Source organism: Octopus bimaculoides, chromosome 1, assembly GCF_046866305.1.
Source record: "Octopus bimaculoides isolate indiv1 chromosome 1, ASM4686630v1, whole genome shotgun sequence".
Taxonomy (NCBI): Eukaryota; Metazoa; Mollusca; class Cephalopoda; order Octopoda; family Octopodidae; genus Octopus; species Octopus bimaculoides.
The window spans coordinates 53,237,014-53,252,084 of record NC_142928.1 but is presented as its reverse complement, the minus strand read 5'-3'; the positions used below and the strand labels follow the sequence as shown (position 1 = coordinate 53,252,084).

The 15,071-nt window shown below is 32.1% G+C and overlaps 1 protein-coding gene across 27 annotated transcripts in view; it reads right to left on the bottom strand.

The window, feature by feature from the left end:
* LOC106881656 (calcium-dependent secretion activator 1) overlaps positions 1 to 15,071 on the bottom strand; it is a 240,691-nt gene that overhangs the window by 175,347 nt on the left and 50,273 nt on the right. For all 27 annotated transcript variants that reach the window (XM_089359140.1, XM_089359365.1, XM_089359056.1 and 24 more), the window contains 7 exons: positions 14,437 to 14,503; positions 12,066 to 12,174; positions 7,100 to 7,297; positions 6,475 to 6,611; positions 4,580 to 4,767; positions 1,352 to 1,453; positions 644 to 707 (listed from right to left, as the gene is read on the bottom strand). In XM_089359140.1, the coding sequence (XP_089215266.1) occupies positions 644 to 707; positions 1,352 to 1,453; positions 4,580 to 4,767; positions 6,475 to 6,611; positions 7,100 to 7,297; positions 12,066 to 12,174; positions 14,437 to 14,503 (865 nt within the window). The remainder of the gene's footprint in view (positions 1 to 643; positions 708 to 1,351; positions 1,454 to 4,579; positions 4,768 to 6,474; positions 6,612 to 7,099; positions 7,298 to 12,065; positions 12,175 to 14,436; positions 14,504 to 15,071) is intronic.

The following is a 15,071-nucleotide window of genomic DNA, read 5'->3' as shown; positions in this document are numbered from 1 at the left end:
GTTATTTTAAATTTAGAGAACAAGAAGGACATAACAATGAAGAATGCCATGGTATTTAGCCTTAGAGAGAATGACTTGTAATACATAATGTTAAGAAAGATGTAGTTGAGTTATATGACACAGATTAAATAGTGCTAAATAATTATTAAATAAGTTGAACATTTCCAAAGAGATATGAAAATTTGTCTAATATGACAAATATTTAATGATAACAATTGAAACAATTCATGACAAGATAGAAAACTACAGCATATATATATATTTAAGAAATGTATACTCATTTGCTTTTACAAAATACAAGATATCAAATGAGAAGTGTTCATCTTTTATTATAACTACACAGTTCTCTAACTAAAATTATGATAAAAAGTTAAAATTTTTATAATTTCTTGCATATCAAGTCAATGGAAATAGTAGTTTAAAATACAGCTAAAAGATATTGTGTTAATCTCTTGCTTGTAATTGATTCTCATTGTGTAGTTCCCATGAATTATTGTCTTGGATTAAATTTAATTAAATGAGAGCAATCTAATAAGTAATGCACATTAAAAAGTTATTTAAAATTGTATTTTTATTCAAACTTTGAAGAAAAAGTTGAATTAGTTGTAGAAACAAAAACTAATAAGAATCTCATATTACTTACGCGTTCTAACAAAGATAAAGTAGCTTTCAGAGCACCTTCAGGCCTTCCAAATGGAAAGGAATATCTACAAAATAAAATTACAAATGTAATATTCATAAACGAATTTGATATACAATACGCACATGCAATTAATTTTCGAAATAATTTCATCTCATTTACTAATATTTAGTAAAAATATATAACTTTGCTACTTCTTTTATACTGGTTTCTAACATTCAATACTTATTTCCATTACTTATTTTATCAAATTGAAAGTGAGGAAAAGTAAAGTTGACTAATTTGAACTGAGAACATAACAGGACATAACTTAATACCACAAGACATTTTACCTGGCACTCTAATGATTCTACTACCAACTACACTTTTCTTTCTCTTGCAACTTGTTTAATAAACAATATTGATTTTAAATCTTTTCTTCTAGATGCAATTAAGAAGCATTTAACTAGTAAATTAATCATAAACTTATTGATGGAAGTAGATAAACATTAAAGATCTCATGTAATAAATAACCGAAAAGTGAATATATTGAAGGAGGTCATAGAAACAAGTTTTCATTAAAGTTTTCAAAAGTATGATATTATTGATATGTAACAATTTACAACTTAAACAGCTGATGTTAATAACAACTTCAGTTGTACATAATTCATGAGGCTTTATTTAAATATCTGAGCAACTTGCATAAAAAAAACATGGCAAAAATGAAATTACCTAAAGTTTGTGATCTGATTCTCCAATAGTACACGCAATCGCTCCTTAATTTCATCAAACTTCTCTTTTTCAGAGAGAAGAACTGTTCCTATGCCATCAGGCCTGCAAAATATAAAAAAAATCTCATAGAAACAGTTATGAAATGCTATCCTTACACCAATATTTAAGTAATAAAATATTATATCAACAAGAGTAATTGAGGAAGTTTTTCTATGGCTAGATGCCCTTCTTATCAACAGCCCTTACAACAAATAAGTTACTTATTCTTCTGGTCTTTCAAATAATAAATCTCTCAAAGGCCAATTTTTGCAGCAGACATGAACAATGTTAATAAAATGGGAACACATACACACACATATTTACAAGTATAGTAGATGACTACTTGCCCATGCAAGAGACACATGCTATCTAGCAGGATCAAACATATGGTTATGAAGCAAACTTGTTAATCATCCTGGCATGCCTGTACTTCTTAATTAGCACCTCTTAACCACACAGCAATTCTTGCACCTGACTGATTGATTGATGGATAGATGTTTACTTTGGAATTTATTTTAAGTTTTTCTTCCTTTGCAAAATTCAAGCTGGTCACTAACAAAGTTGCAAGGTTCCTATTTTACCCATTTTTTTAAAGTCAAGACAGCTTTTGAAGATTGTTGTTACATGAATTGGTTGATGTATGCATACATGTGTGCATTGTGCATATGTATATGTGGATACTCTTGCACTCATGAGTCTGCATATCACAGCAAAACACAAGTGTGTATGTTTCATTATTATTTGTGTGTGTGTGTGTGTGTGTGTGTGTGTGTGTGTGTATTCCATATGTAGATGTTGTTGTGTGCATATGTTCATTCAGGATCCTCAAATGAAGAATCCCTGAACTGTCTAACAATTTTTCATTGTTCCTCTGATTGTATCCCCTTCAGGGATCACTTCTGAGATGCTTAAAATATCTGGCAGTGTAGGCTATGGTCTCATCACCTGTATTATACATCAGGTAATTCACAAAGGAGTCATACCTAATGACTGGTTTAGCAGCAACATAGTCAACTGCTACAAAGGTAAAGGTGATGCTTTGGACAGAAATACAGAGGTATCAAATTGTTGGATCAGGTGATGAATGTTATGGAAGTCATAGCTCAACTAATTAGGGGAGAATTAGTCTAGATGAGATGCAGGTTGGTTTTATGCCAGGGAGAAGCTCCACTAATGCAATATTTCTGGTAAGGTAGCTGCAGGAGAAATACCTAGCCAAAGATAAACCTCCGTACTTAGCTTTTGTTGACTTGGAGAAAGCTTTTGATCTCTTATCTGGTAGACAATGTGGAATAGACAAGTGGCTGGTGAGAGCTGTACAAGTCATGTACAAAGATGCTACCAGTAAGGTGAGGATTGGCAATTAGTACAACAAAGAATTCAGGATACAAGTAGGGGTTCACCAAGGATAAGTCTTCAGTCCACTCTTGTTCATCATAGTCCTCCAGGCAATAACAGGAATTCAAGACAGGCTACTCCTGGGAGCTCCTCTATGCTGATGACCTTGTTCTTATAGTTGAATCACAACCAGAACTAGAGAAGAAGTTCCAGATATGGAAGCAAGGTCTAGAATCAAAGGGCCTTAGAGTTAACCTAGCAAAATTCAAACTGTTAGTAAGTAGGAAGGCAGACAAATCACAAGTCCCTTCAGATAGATGGCCCTGCTCGATCTGTAGAAAAGGTGTAGGTAGTAACTCAGTAAGATGCACCCAGTTTAAGGTTTGCACACATAAAAAGTGCAGCAATATCAGAGGAAGGTTAACATAGAAAATAGCTTTTGTGCGTATTAGGTGCACAGGTACAGTAAACACCAAAAATGTACATCAACTGCCATGGGGGTAAACTAAAGGTAGTAGGTAGCTTCTGTTACCTAGGTGACCAAGTTAGAAGCGGAGGTGGATGCTCCGAGAGCATAGCTGTCAAAATAAGTAAACCTGTCTCCTAGCTTCACTTCTGGTGATCTGATACAGTTCTCTGCTATCACCACACTTCCAGTCCTTCCATGCCTGTTTCTTTTCTCTAATGGCCCAGTCATCTACCTTGTTCCACCACCACATTACCTTAGGTCGCGTGGGGACTTTGCACCAGTGACAGATCTGGTCAGTAGTTCTCAACTGGTTGTCCCCTAGGAACCTCCAGTTGTCCTCCACATTATGTGATGCTATATCCTCCTCTTTTTCATCAAAAGCTTCAACATAATTTTTTTTCTTTATCAATGATTTACTTAAACTTTATTATTAACTAAAAACATGTTATGCTAGCATTTAATGTAACAACTCTTAGTCATGTAAAAGTGAAACAGCTGTATTGAAAATGACGACCAACTTCATTGTTTCCAATATCACAGGGAAGTAACTCTTATTAAATTTTAAAGTGACTGTATCTTATTGAAATAATAAATTTGTAATTCCCAATATCCCAATTTTCTGGTATATAGCAATGCAATATGAAATACCTCATACTTCTGATTTTCATGATATAGAACATGTGTAACCCTCTTTTTCTCAACTTCCTTCTTTGTTATGTATACTAACATGTATCCTCTCTTCCAGCTACTTGATACTGATTGCACTTTATAGTCCCATATCTTTCAGTCTTTCTGAGCTAAGTTTCTTATTTCTTAAATGTGAATCATTACTACTGAATTTTTCTGAATGAGATTCAACTGTAATAAAGCAGGTATTCAATTATATATATATAAAACTGCTTTAGAACATCTATTCATAGATTAAGATTATTTGAATGTGCCATGCATTACTATTATACTAACTAATAGTTAAAAGAATTTGTATTGTTATGTACCTCTGAATAAGAATGTACTTTTATTGTACGTTTTTTTTTTGCAATCATATTATATACTGAATGCAGGTGGCTTGTATGTTTAATATCTAAATAACATTTTAAGAAAATATCTAAAAAGGAAACAAAAATGCTTATTTTGCTCAGTAATAATTATTATCGTTTATAATTGATAATAAAAAATTGGACTTCCTAGCTTTTGAGATAGTAAACACTCATCAATCAATCAAAGAAATATAATATCACAAAAATAACAGTGCCTAATTGTTTTTGATAGTGTATACATTGAATAGTAAAACTTATAAAGTAAATTATGATTTACATAATTTAAAATGCCAGTGTAATGTGTTTTATGAAAACAAAAATGATACAAGAAAAATAATTTCTTACCTATTTCCATGAACATGGGATGCACAAAAGGCAAAACTATAGTGAATTAAGGTTGGGTCAATCATTGTTCCTTTTTCAGCCCGAGTCAGTAAATCATTCAAATAACAAAGGTGCCGATGACAACCCCGGACACCATAACGAGCAGTATATTCATCCAAGACAAAAACTTGGCCTGGACTAAACCAACCCTAAATAAATGAATACACAATATTAACATAAAAGAGTAATGTGAAAGAGTAGAAAGGACACTTATATGTATATTTTCATGGCTAATAATAGCTGAAATAGTTTCTTTACATATAAAGGTGTAATACATTCTTTATCAAGTCAATCCTTACTTGTTTTACAAGCAAGTGATTTTTTTTTTTTTTGTCTAGAAGAATTCAAAAGCATAGAAATAGCAGACAAAGGACATCACTGGTTGCACAAAAGCTCAGCATACTTTGTAAGCATTCACACGTGCACACACACACACACACACACACACTATAGACTTCTTTCAGTTCCAGTTTTTCAAATTCCTTCACAAAGTATTAGTCACCTTTGGACTATAGAAGGAGATACTTTTCCAAGGTATTACATAGTGGGACTAAACCCAAAACTAAACACCTAAGAAGCAAACCATGTTAGTCTTGTGAAAGACATTTGTTCTGTGATGCCTAGACTATGCCCATAATTAAGTTACTACATTGTCTCAAACAAACTTTGGAATTCAAGGTAATCCAATGCTGCTGCAACAAGAAATTTGCCTCAAAGCAAAAGATGAGCTACTGGTAGAGGCTGAAGGAATTTTGGTTAAATTATAAACTCACTTCATGGAATGATATGAAAATCCTATTTTTCAATTATAAATATCTTTGTTTACATCTTTCATTAGTTTTTATGTTTTTGCTTCTACATCTTTGTTTTTATTTATTTCAGTATTTATCTACTGTCATTAGCTATTGAAGGCATCTTACTTCAACAGCTTGTTGTTGGCACTCCGTCGCTTACGACGTCGAGGGTTCCAGTTGATCCGATCAACGGAACAGCCGGCTCGTGAAATTAACATGCAAGTGGCTGAGCACTCTACAGACATGTGTACCCTTAACGTAGTTCTCGGGGGAGATTTAGCGTGACACAGTGTGACAAGGCTGACCCTTTGAATTACAGGCATAACAGAAACAGGAAGTAAGAGTGAGAGAAAGTTGTGGTGGAAGAGTACAGCAGGGTTCGCCACCATCCCCTGCCGGAGCCTCATGGAGCTTTTAGGTGTTTTTGCTCAATAAACACTCACAACGTCCGGTCTGGGAATCGAAACCGCGATCCTATGACCGCGAGTCCACTGCCCTAACCACTGGGCCATTGCGCCTCCACTTCAACAGCAAACTTAGTCAAAAGACATAGGAATGGTACATACTCAAAACCAGATTAAAGTAGATTTATTAAATTTTATTAATGAAAGAATAACTAAACATTGTGAATTCAAAAGTGATACATTAAAATAGCCTAAGCATAAACCTCACATATATAAGAAAATTATTTGTCAAGACAAGCAAGTATACAGTTTAGATTGATTTTAAATAAGGCTTTACTGATTCTCCATGACTGCTAGAGATATTTATCAAAAGCATATTCTTTTGGTTTTATACCAGAAATAAGATTTACAGTAATCATGGAAATAAATTTAGAGAAAGTTATTGAAAAATTGTTAATGAGTTGAAATAATTGTATTGAATAATTGTATTGAATAAATGTACTGAAATAAAGAAATCTTTAATTCAACTTGTATTTTTTTAACTATGGATTTAATCTATTCTTGAGATAAAGTTGTAAATATCACCAGTTAAAAAGTGCTAGTATAAATGCATCGATCGAGATAGAAATAACATAAAAATTAGTTCAAGTATACTTACTAATGAAGTGTAAGTATCATTTAATCTATAATCAAGAGATAAATTTTGCAGAAGGCTAAACATTTCATGATGATCAAAGAGACATGGATCTGCCTGGACAAATTCATCTAATCCATGTTTTCGGGCTCTATCTGCATCTAGAAAATAAATTTATAATAATAAATAAAAATAGTGAAATTAAAATTGTCAAAATATTCCTAACTGTTGACACATAGGTTAAGGATTGTTGTTGCTGCTGAGTAACCCTGATTATATCTGGTTGAGTACATACAAACAAAGACAGCAACTCAAATGCTTAGGTGCAACACACAAGTTCACAATCCCAGACAGTCAAATATAAAATGTCTGGGAATGATTAATAAAATTTAAATATATGATCATTCACATACTTCAAATGTTGAACAATCAAGGCAATAGCAAAAAGTAAAAACTGATTACACAGTTATTTATTTGAAATGTAATTTTCAATTATGTTATTAATAAAAACAAAAATCAATATTAAAAAGCATTAAAAAACATCTGATTTTTACCCCTACTTAGAAAATATAAACTATAGTAGAACATGCATGCATAATGCATGGTTGTGTATATGTATGTAGGTATAGATGTATGTATGATAACTTACCTCCTTGCATTCTTGATATCTGAGTATTGCTAATTTTATTAGTTTGCATTACAGGAGGTACAGGTTTGTGTGTCTGTCCTGTAGCTCGATATATTGCTTGAACCCACAATGTACGCTCTGTTTCATCTTCTGTAGCAAATGTTACCGTGTCACCTTCCTTCACAATATTGAAGAAATATTTTCCCCCTTCCATGAATTCTGTTAGAAAGCAAGAGAATAATATAACCAAATGCATTAAAATTTGTGTGAAAATTACTGTGAACATCGATATTTTATTATTTTTTTCTGTTTGGCTTGAAGTAGATATCTACATGTCTGGAATACATTATATCTACAAGGTAAAAGACTGTGAAATTATAAAACTCATTTTTTTTCTTTGTAATATTTACCTGTATTACTTTAGGAATATATATAAGGAATGCAAAAAGTGCTGCAAAAAAACAGAGAAGCTCTCAACAAACTGAGACTATGACATTGCAGTTGCTCCCTGTTCCAGATATTTCAGTCAGTAGTTGTATCTTGAGGAAAGATGAACTCCATCAGACTGACAAATCATAATGCACAATATAATGAGAAAGTTTTCTGTAGTTACTCAATGTTGTATTTCCTATAAAACTGCTGCTTTCAATGCTTAAATAGTACAAGGCAGAAATGTTAGCATGCCAGGCAAAATGCTTAGTGGTATTTCGTCTGTCTTTATGTTCTGAGTTCAAATTCCGCTGAGGTCGACTTTGCCTTTCATCCTTTCAGGGTTGATAAATTAAGTACCAGTGGCATACTAGGGTTGATCTAATCGACTGACCCCCTCCCCAAAGATTTTGAGCCTTGTGCCTGGAGTAGAAAAGAATGCTTAAATAGTACAGTGCTACTCTCTTTTTACTTGTTTCAGTCATTTGACTGTGGCCATGCTGGAGCACCGCCTTTAGTTGAGCAAATCAACCCCATGACTTATTCTTTGTAAGCCTAGTACTTATTAGTACTTATTCTATTGGTTTCTTTTGCCGAACCGCTAAATTACAGGCACGTAAAGATACCAGCATCAGTTGTCAAGTGATATTGGGGGGACAAACACATACACACACACATATATATGTATATACACATATATACGACGGGCTTCTTTCAGTTTCCATCTACCAAATCAACTCACAAGGGTTTGGTCAGCCCGAGGCTATAGTAGAAGACACTTGCCCAAGATGCCACGCAATGGGACTGAACCTGGAACCATGTGATTCGTAAGCAAGCTACTTACCACATAGCCACTCCTACGCTACATAATCTTTTTTCTATAAATCAAATCAGGATTGCAGTATTTTCTCTCATTTCATTCATATTTCTTTAGAATAAGATTAGAATCCCAAAGATTTGTGGTTTATGGCTCTTAATCAATGCAACAAAGTCTCAGAAAGCACAAGTCTCAATTTCAATGATACTTAAAATTATTCCACAAAAGCACCCAGTTATACTGGACTGAAAGGTGTGGTGGATTTATTCAGCAGGTTATAGCACTTTATTACATCTTTGAATTTTTTTTCTTACTGCAGCTCTTTATGGTGGAAAGATGAATTTTATGGTATGTATGCTTACTAATTTTCATCACACCATTCTTTACTTTTTTTATTTCATCTTTCATCTATAAATTCCTGGAGTTTATATTGCTAATCTTTGGATATCATCCATTTTCATATGTGTCAGTCATTCCATAAATTAAGGGAATAATAAATTTTCATTTTTTATGTTATGTATTTCTTGTAGATTATTCACCCAGGAGTAAATTTTTTAAAGACAATTCATAAATTATATTAATCTAAGATACTTTATATGTTATACAATTTAAGTCATATCCTTGCAATAAAGTAGAATGAGTTTTGGTTTTTGTCTCTTTCCCATGCTAGTGAATCAATAATGAACTGAGAAATTGTGTTGAATGCGTTCTTATGAGAATTAGATCCCTGTTGCTTGTATCAGTATAATAATGCTTTTTTTCAAAGATGCAAACATTTATGGATGCCTGTTATAATAATCTTGTTAAAATGTTAAAATGAGGAAAAAAAAAAGGGAAATCTATTGAAGTTTGATAACTGATGATTATATTTTCTTTTCATAATTTATTACACAAATGGTCTAGTAACAGTTAATATTCTCTTGCTGTTGACAAAGAATATAGTTAATCAATCTGTCTGATTTGTTTTTCAATTAAATAAATTTCATACATCATCTTTAGATAGTAACTAACTGTCAACCAGTGACAAAACCTAATACTTAATCATTCAGTTAACATTTATCACTTTTTAATTCAATATAGCTAACTTGTACTGATCAATACACAAGTGGACAAACAAGTTGAACAGCTTTCACCTTCAGTGAGTAGCTATTTGCAAAAATTCAAATGAGTAATATAGCAGATTAGAAAGGAAACATCTGAGTACCATAAAATTATTAAGGAAAGCAATTGTTTTATATATGTAAGTTCTGCTCTGTTGAAAATCCTTTAACATCATAAACTTCATTATTATTAATAATTCTAAGTTCATCTTTGAAATTTTCTTGTACTGCCCATGAAATATTGTTACAGATTATAAACATCAATGACATTTATTACTAGCCTTCATTTTTATTTATCTGCTTACCTTTTGAGGTTGTACATTTGATCTACAGATCATACATCAAATTACTAGGTATATGCTATTAATTGTGCTGATGACATTGCTTAGTATTGCTGAATTTCTACATAATGATATCTACTCATTTCCTTGATCTACAGCAATTAATATTTCTTATATATTTGCATTATCCATTTCACTAAGTGCATCAATATCACAGATAAAACTCACAATTTAAATCAGTGAAGTAAGAGCGAAAGGCAACATAATAACTAAAATTATGAAAGATAGAGAACAATTTAAAAATATATTTCTTGTAAAGAGCAAAAAAAAAACACAATATTTGGCAGAAAATATAAAAAATTAAAATGAAATTTATGATGATTATAGAGAAATGATACAACTGCTATCTCCTAAAAATATCAAGTATTTAATTCTAAAGGATAGCAATGTTTCAGTGAGCTAACAAATTAAAGGATAAGTGTTGTTTGAAGAGATTAAGGTAGTATGGAAGTGCTACAAAATAGATAGATAGGAAGAAATTCTAGTTGTAATTTAAAGTCAGAAAAACAGTATATCCCTTCCCTCCTCTAACAAGTAGGATTACTTAGGATATTTAAATTTACAAAAGAAGCAAAAAAGGGAAGCTATTTTGTAAAAATAACCAAATGTTATCAGTGAACATAAACCATTGCTAAGGCAGAAATTATAATGCAGCAGCAGTAGCAGTGGTGGTGGTGGTGGTGGTAGTAGTAGTAGTAGTAGTAGTAGTAGTAGTAGCAGCAGCAGCAGTAGTAGCAGTAGTAGCAGCAGCAGCAGCAGTAGTAGTAGTATTAGTAGTAGTAGTAGTAGTAGTAGTAGTAGTAAAAGAGGCGATAAATAGAAAAAAATTAAAGAAAAAGAAAGCAATAATAATGAATATGTTGATGATAATGACTGTAACAGCAGCCTCACTGACATCAATAACAACTAAAATTATGATGACTGCTTCAGTCTACAAGTAATATTACCGACGACGTTGAGTTTCCGTTTTACACTGTCTTGAAAAATTTTGTATTTACTGAAATTTAATTTAGGAAAATAAGGATTTTAGCCATCATTTTCATTAGTTTTTTTTTTTTTGGCTTATACGTAATAAAATCATTAGAATATTTTTCTCAGAATTATTGTCTTCAATTTTCAGTACCTTTTTAAACAATAATTTAGATTTCTATGAGTGTTAGTTAGTCACAAGGGATGATAATAGATTTAGTTGAATTAATCACACAAAGGATGATTTTAAAGCATTTACAGCATGCTAAAAGCATAGAATTGATGAATAAACTAAAAACATTATGTTGCTATTGAGCCAACAAGAGAAATACCAAACTATCAATAGAAAAACTGCACAATTTTTATAGTACAGTTATTTTTGGACAAATGAACTAAAAATCAATATGTTAAAATTCAAAAAGCCAGGCTAGGGTTAGTAACTTGTTTAGAAGAATTCTACATTCACCAAAATTTGGTTCTGAGCCCACAACTTTTCTTCCAGATATTGAAGCCCTTTCATCAGAATTCCCATGGCAACTTCTATATACAAGTGACCTGGTTCTCATCAATGAATCCCTAGAGGAAATGCAGAAGAAGTTGGAAACTTGGAAAATGTGTTTGGAGTTTAAAAAAAAAGTAAATAAAGCAAAATCTAAATAGCGACCTTGATTTAGTATGTAGAAAGAGATTAAATTCGACTCAAAATTAAGTAAGTAGTGAAAGCAGAAATTGTATAAAAGTATCTACTCTAAACCCTGTGGATTCAAAGTAGTCTGAAGAAGGACTTGCACTTTAGGCTAACACTTCATTAGCAAAACTAGTTGTACAAATGATGTGTGGATGTTGATGGTGTATTCCCTGAATCAAGAGATATCTTTATCGTTTAAGAGTTGAGAATAGCGATTAGAGAGTATAATGAATAAGTAGAGTCAGCAGAGAACATCTTGAAAATTTTGACTCGTTTATGAAATGAAAATATAAGATGAAGTGTCTTGAATCAAGATTAGCTACAAGTGACTTACTTGAAGTACAACATTAAGACAAATGACAAAAACAAATGATATCAACCCAGTTCACAAAAGAGTATACAGTGGCATAGCCTAATAAAAAGAGGTGAGTGAAAACTGAATAAATTCTATAAATTATTATATGCTGAAAACTAGAGTGAAGAAAACCAAAATATAAAGTAGTGGAAAGACTAAGAAGGTGCAAATACAGAATCAAACTGACTTCTGATACCAGTTAGATCCATACAATTTAAGTAGGTACAAAAAATATTAAGTAAATAAATAAACAAGATAATTTTAATTCTAAATTATAGTAGTATTTACCAGGATGGGGCTCAGTGTAGTCTACCGTAAATCCATCAAGTTGCATCATTTCTGTAGGTTCAGGTTTTTTTTCTCTGTAACTACACATGGCAAATGTGTATTGAGATACCTAAAATGCAATTAACAATTATTAACGGAATGTCCAACTTTTTGGAAGTTCAAAACAAAAAAAAACAAAAAGAAAACTAATGAAGCTTGAAATAACTTTAAAGAGAGTGTAAAAAGCCTAATTTTGGAATTTGGTTGAGTTATTTTGAGAGCAATTGCTATTTATCTGACTTTTGGTGTCAACAAAAATGTAGAGGTCCTACTATCATCTTTAGACTAAAGTTATGAGATTAACTAAAATTTAATATTGAAATGAAATGCTTAAAGTTGAAAACATGGCTGAGATGTATAGTTTAGGACAAAATTTCTCTTCAGTGGATATATCACAACCATACCTGTTCAATAGTATACAACAAAACTAACTGGAAACAATCTGTAACATTACTTAAACACTTATGAATATTACCATATGTTAGCTATGAATAATGTTGTCAGCTAAGAATACTGAATTGTCTTTTAGAGCTCTACAAGAATGATAATTCTTAATTATAAAAACAGTAAAGCTTGGTCAAGTGAGAATTAAATAATTAGAAGTATACTAAGCAGCACTAAATAAAATATAAGTGTATACAAGCATATTTAACAAATTTGTGTACATTTGAACGTGGAAAGACCATTTGTTGCAGAAACAGTCTCAGAAAAAATTTTCTTAACAGACAAAATGTGCGAAGATACATTCCACTATGATTTATGATCTGAATCATTGGATTGTATGACATGAAATGTGTTAAATATGGTTGTACATGATTATATTTTTATCCAACACTGCTTCATGAAACTACTCAACCACAGATCAGCTCCCTCTCCCTCTCTCTCTCTCTCTTCCTTTCCCTATCTACACTATCATTATTGTGATTCTGCTGCTCTTCATTTCACCTGTTTTTACAAACTGTCAATCATCCCCTGTTCTCCGCTACCTCCCAAAAAGATATGTATCGTAAGTCACCTCCAACTCTTTATCCACAAGTCATTACACCCATCCCTCAACCCAAACTAATTTCTGCAGTTGTCACTTAATCTTCCCTACTTATTCCTCAACACTTATTCTTCATTATATTCATCTGCTCACCCATTCTCTAACTTTAATCATCTCTCACTCTTCTTATAACCCTTGCAATCTCTATTCATATATGCTTCCTATTCTCTGTCTCTACTCACTTCCTTACCAGTATTTTTATCTATTTCTATCTTCACCTCAGTTAGTTCCACCTTTTCTGTTATAATGAGAGCAGCCATGCAGCTCCTCTACATAAAAAAAACTTGTTTTGACCTCCTCTTTCATACTTTAGATCCTCATCTCCTAGCATAATGTTGCTTCACAATTGTATCCACACTCAGTTAAAGGGGTTTTACTCTTATCAGCTGCATAGTGACTTCACTAGTGCTGGTGCCATGAAAAAAGCAGACAAAAATCCCTTGAATCACAGCTGACATTATTTAAAACTGTAAGAATAGCAATAAATGGTGGGAAGGTCACAGCTAAAATGTCTTTGATCATAGGCCTGTTTGATCAGAGATGTTTTAGGGCTAAAAAAAACATCAAATGAACCCTGAGAAAAATTATTTATGCAATATCACATAAGGGGCCTTTATTAACAGAATTGCTAAATGCAACAGGTAATATATGATATTAGTAAAAAGCAATTCATTTATACAACAGGTTACCATAACTCATTCTTTTGCTGCTATCCTCCTCAGCATAATTTTATACTGTCTGAGAATCATAATTCTTACTGCTTGCACAAAAATAATAAAAGCAATTTTTCTTTAAAGGGATCATTTCATTACAGTTAGCACTGAATCTCTGAGTAGATGTGGTTCTCTTATTAAAAGGGGATAAAATATATAAATAAGAGACACACATGCAGCATTTTTTTGCAACATTTAGTCATTTTTATCTCATGAATTTCAGATATTATCAGGCTTTTATTAGCAAAATTCTTGTTGATATTTCCCTACTGTATTTCACTCAATAACTCCATACAAAACACTTTACCTAATTTTTCCTTCCTGCCTAGAAGTGCTACTTTCTGGAACTCACTCCCAATCTATGTTTCCCTCTGGTCATCAACCTGTAAAACATCTATTGCATTAACTTCACAAGTCTGTGAAGGCTTGGAAGGGCTATGGATACTGACACACTTCTCTCTAGACTAAATAATGATGAAGATAATTTCTTACAAAGGTACAAGATTATGAATTTATAAGGGAGGAATATGGTCAACTGAAAAGTGGTTAAAAGTAATAACAAAAAGTAATATACCTGAACTAAAACAAAATATCTTTTTTTGCTTTTTTTCCAAACGTTTTTCCCCAAAGCAAACAGGTATCTACAATTATAAAAAATAAACTGAAAGGTATAGTATATTTATAACAACATTTTAAAAGGCAATCTTTATATCTAACGTAACTTAGATGTTGTGTTAGAACACAGAATACTGCATTATTTACCTTGAGAAGACCTCTCATCATGGTACATAAAAGCACTCATATTTATATTGATAATAGATGAGAACCATCTGCTATGGTCACCAGAATTGTCAGATCACATGATTTTGCCCTGCCTGGGCTCCTCAGTGGTAGATGTCCGATAGCAATATAATAGCCAAATTTTCCTGTTAACAATATATAGAATTTCAGTGTCTATTGAGACACTGATGTTGCAAATAGCCAGCAGGCTTATTAAAACTAAATAATAGCAACAGAAGCAGTATTAATGCCAAAAGATAATCTTTATATCCATCTTAACTTGGAAGTTGTGTTTGAACACAGAATACTGCATTATTTACTTTGATATAAATATTCATCTTGAGTTCCTCTCAAGGTAAATAATGCAGTGTTCTATTTTCTAACACACATCCAAGTTAAGTAGGATACAAAGATTGCCTTCTGGTATTA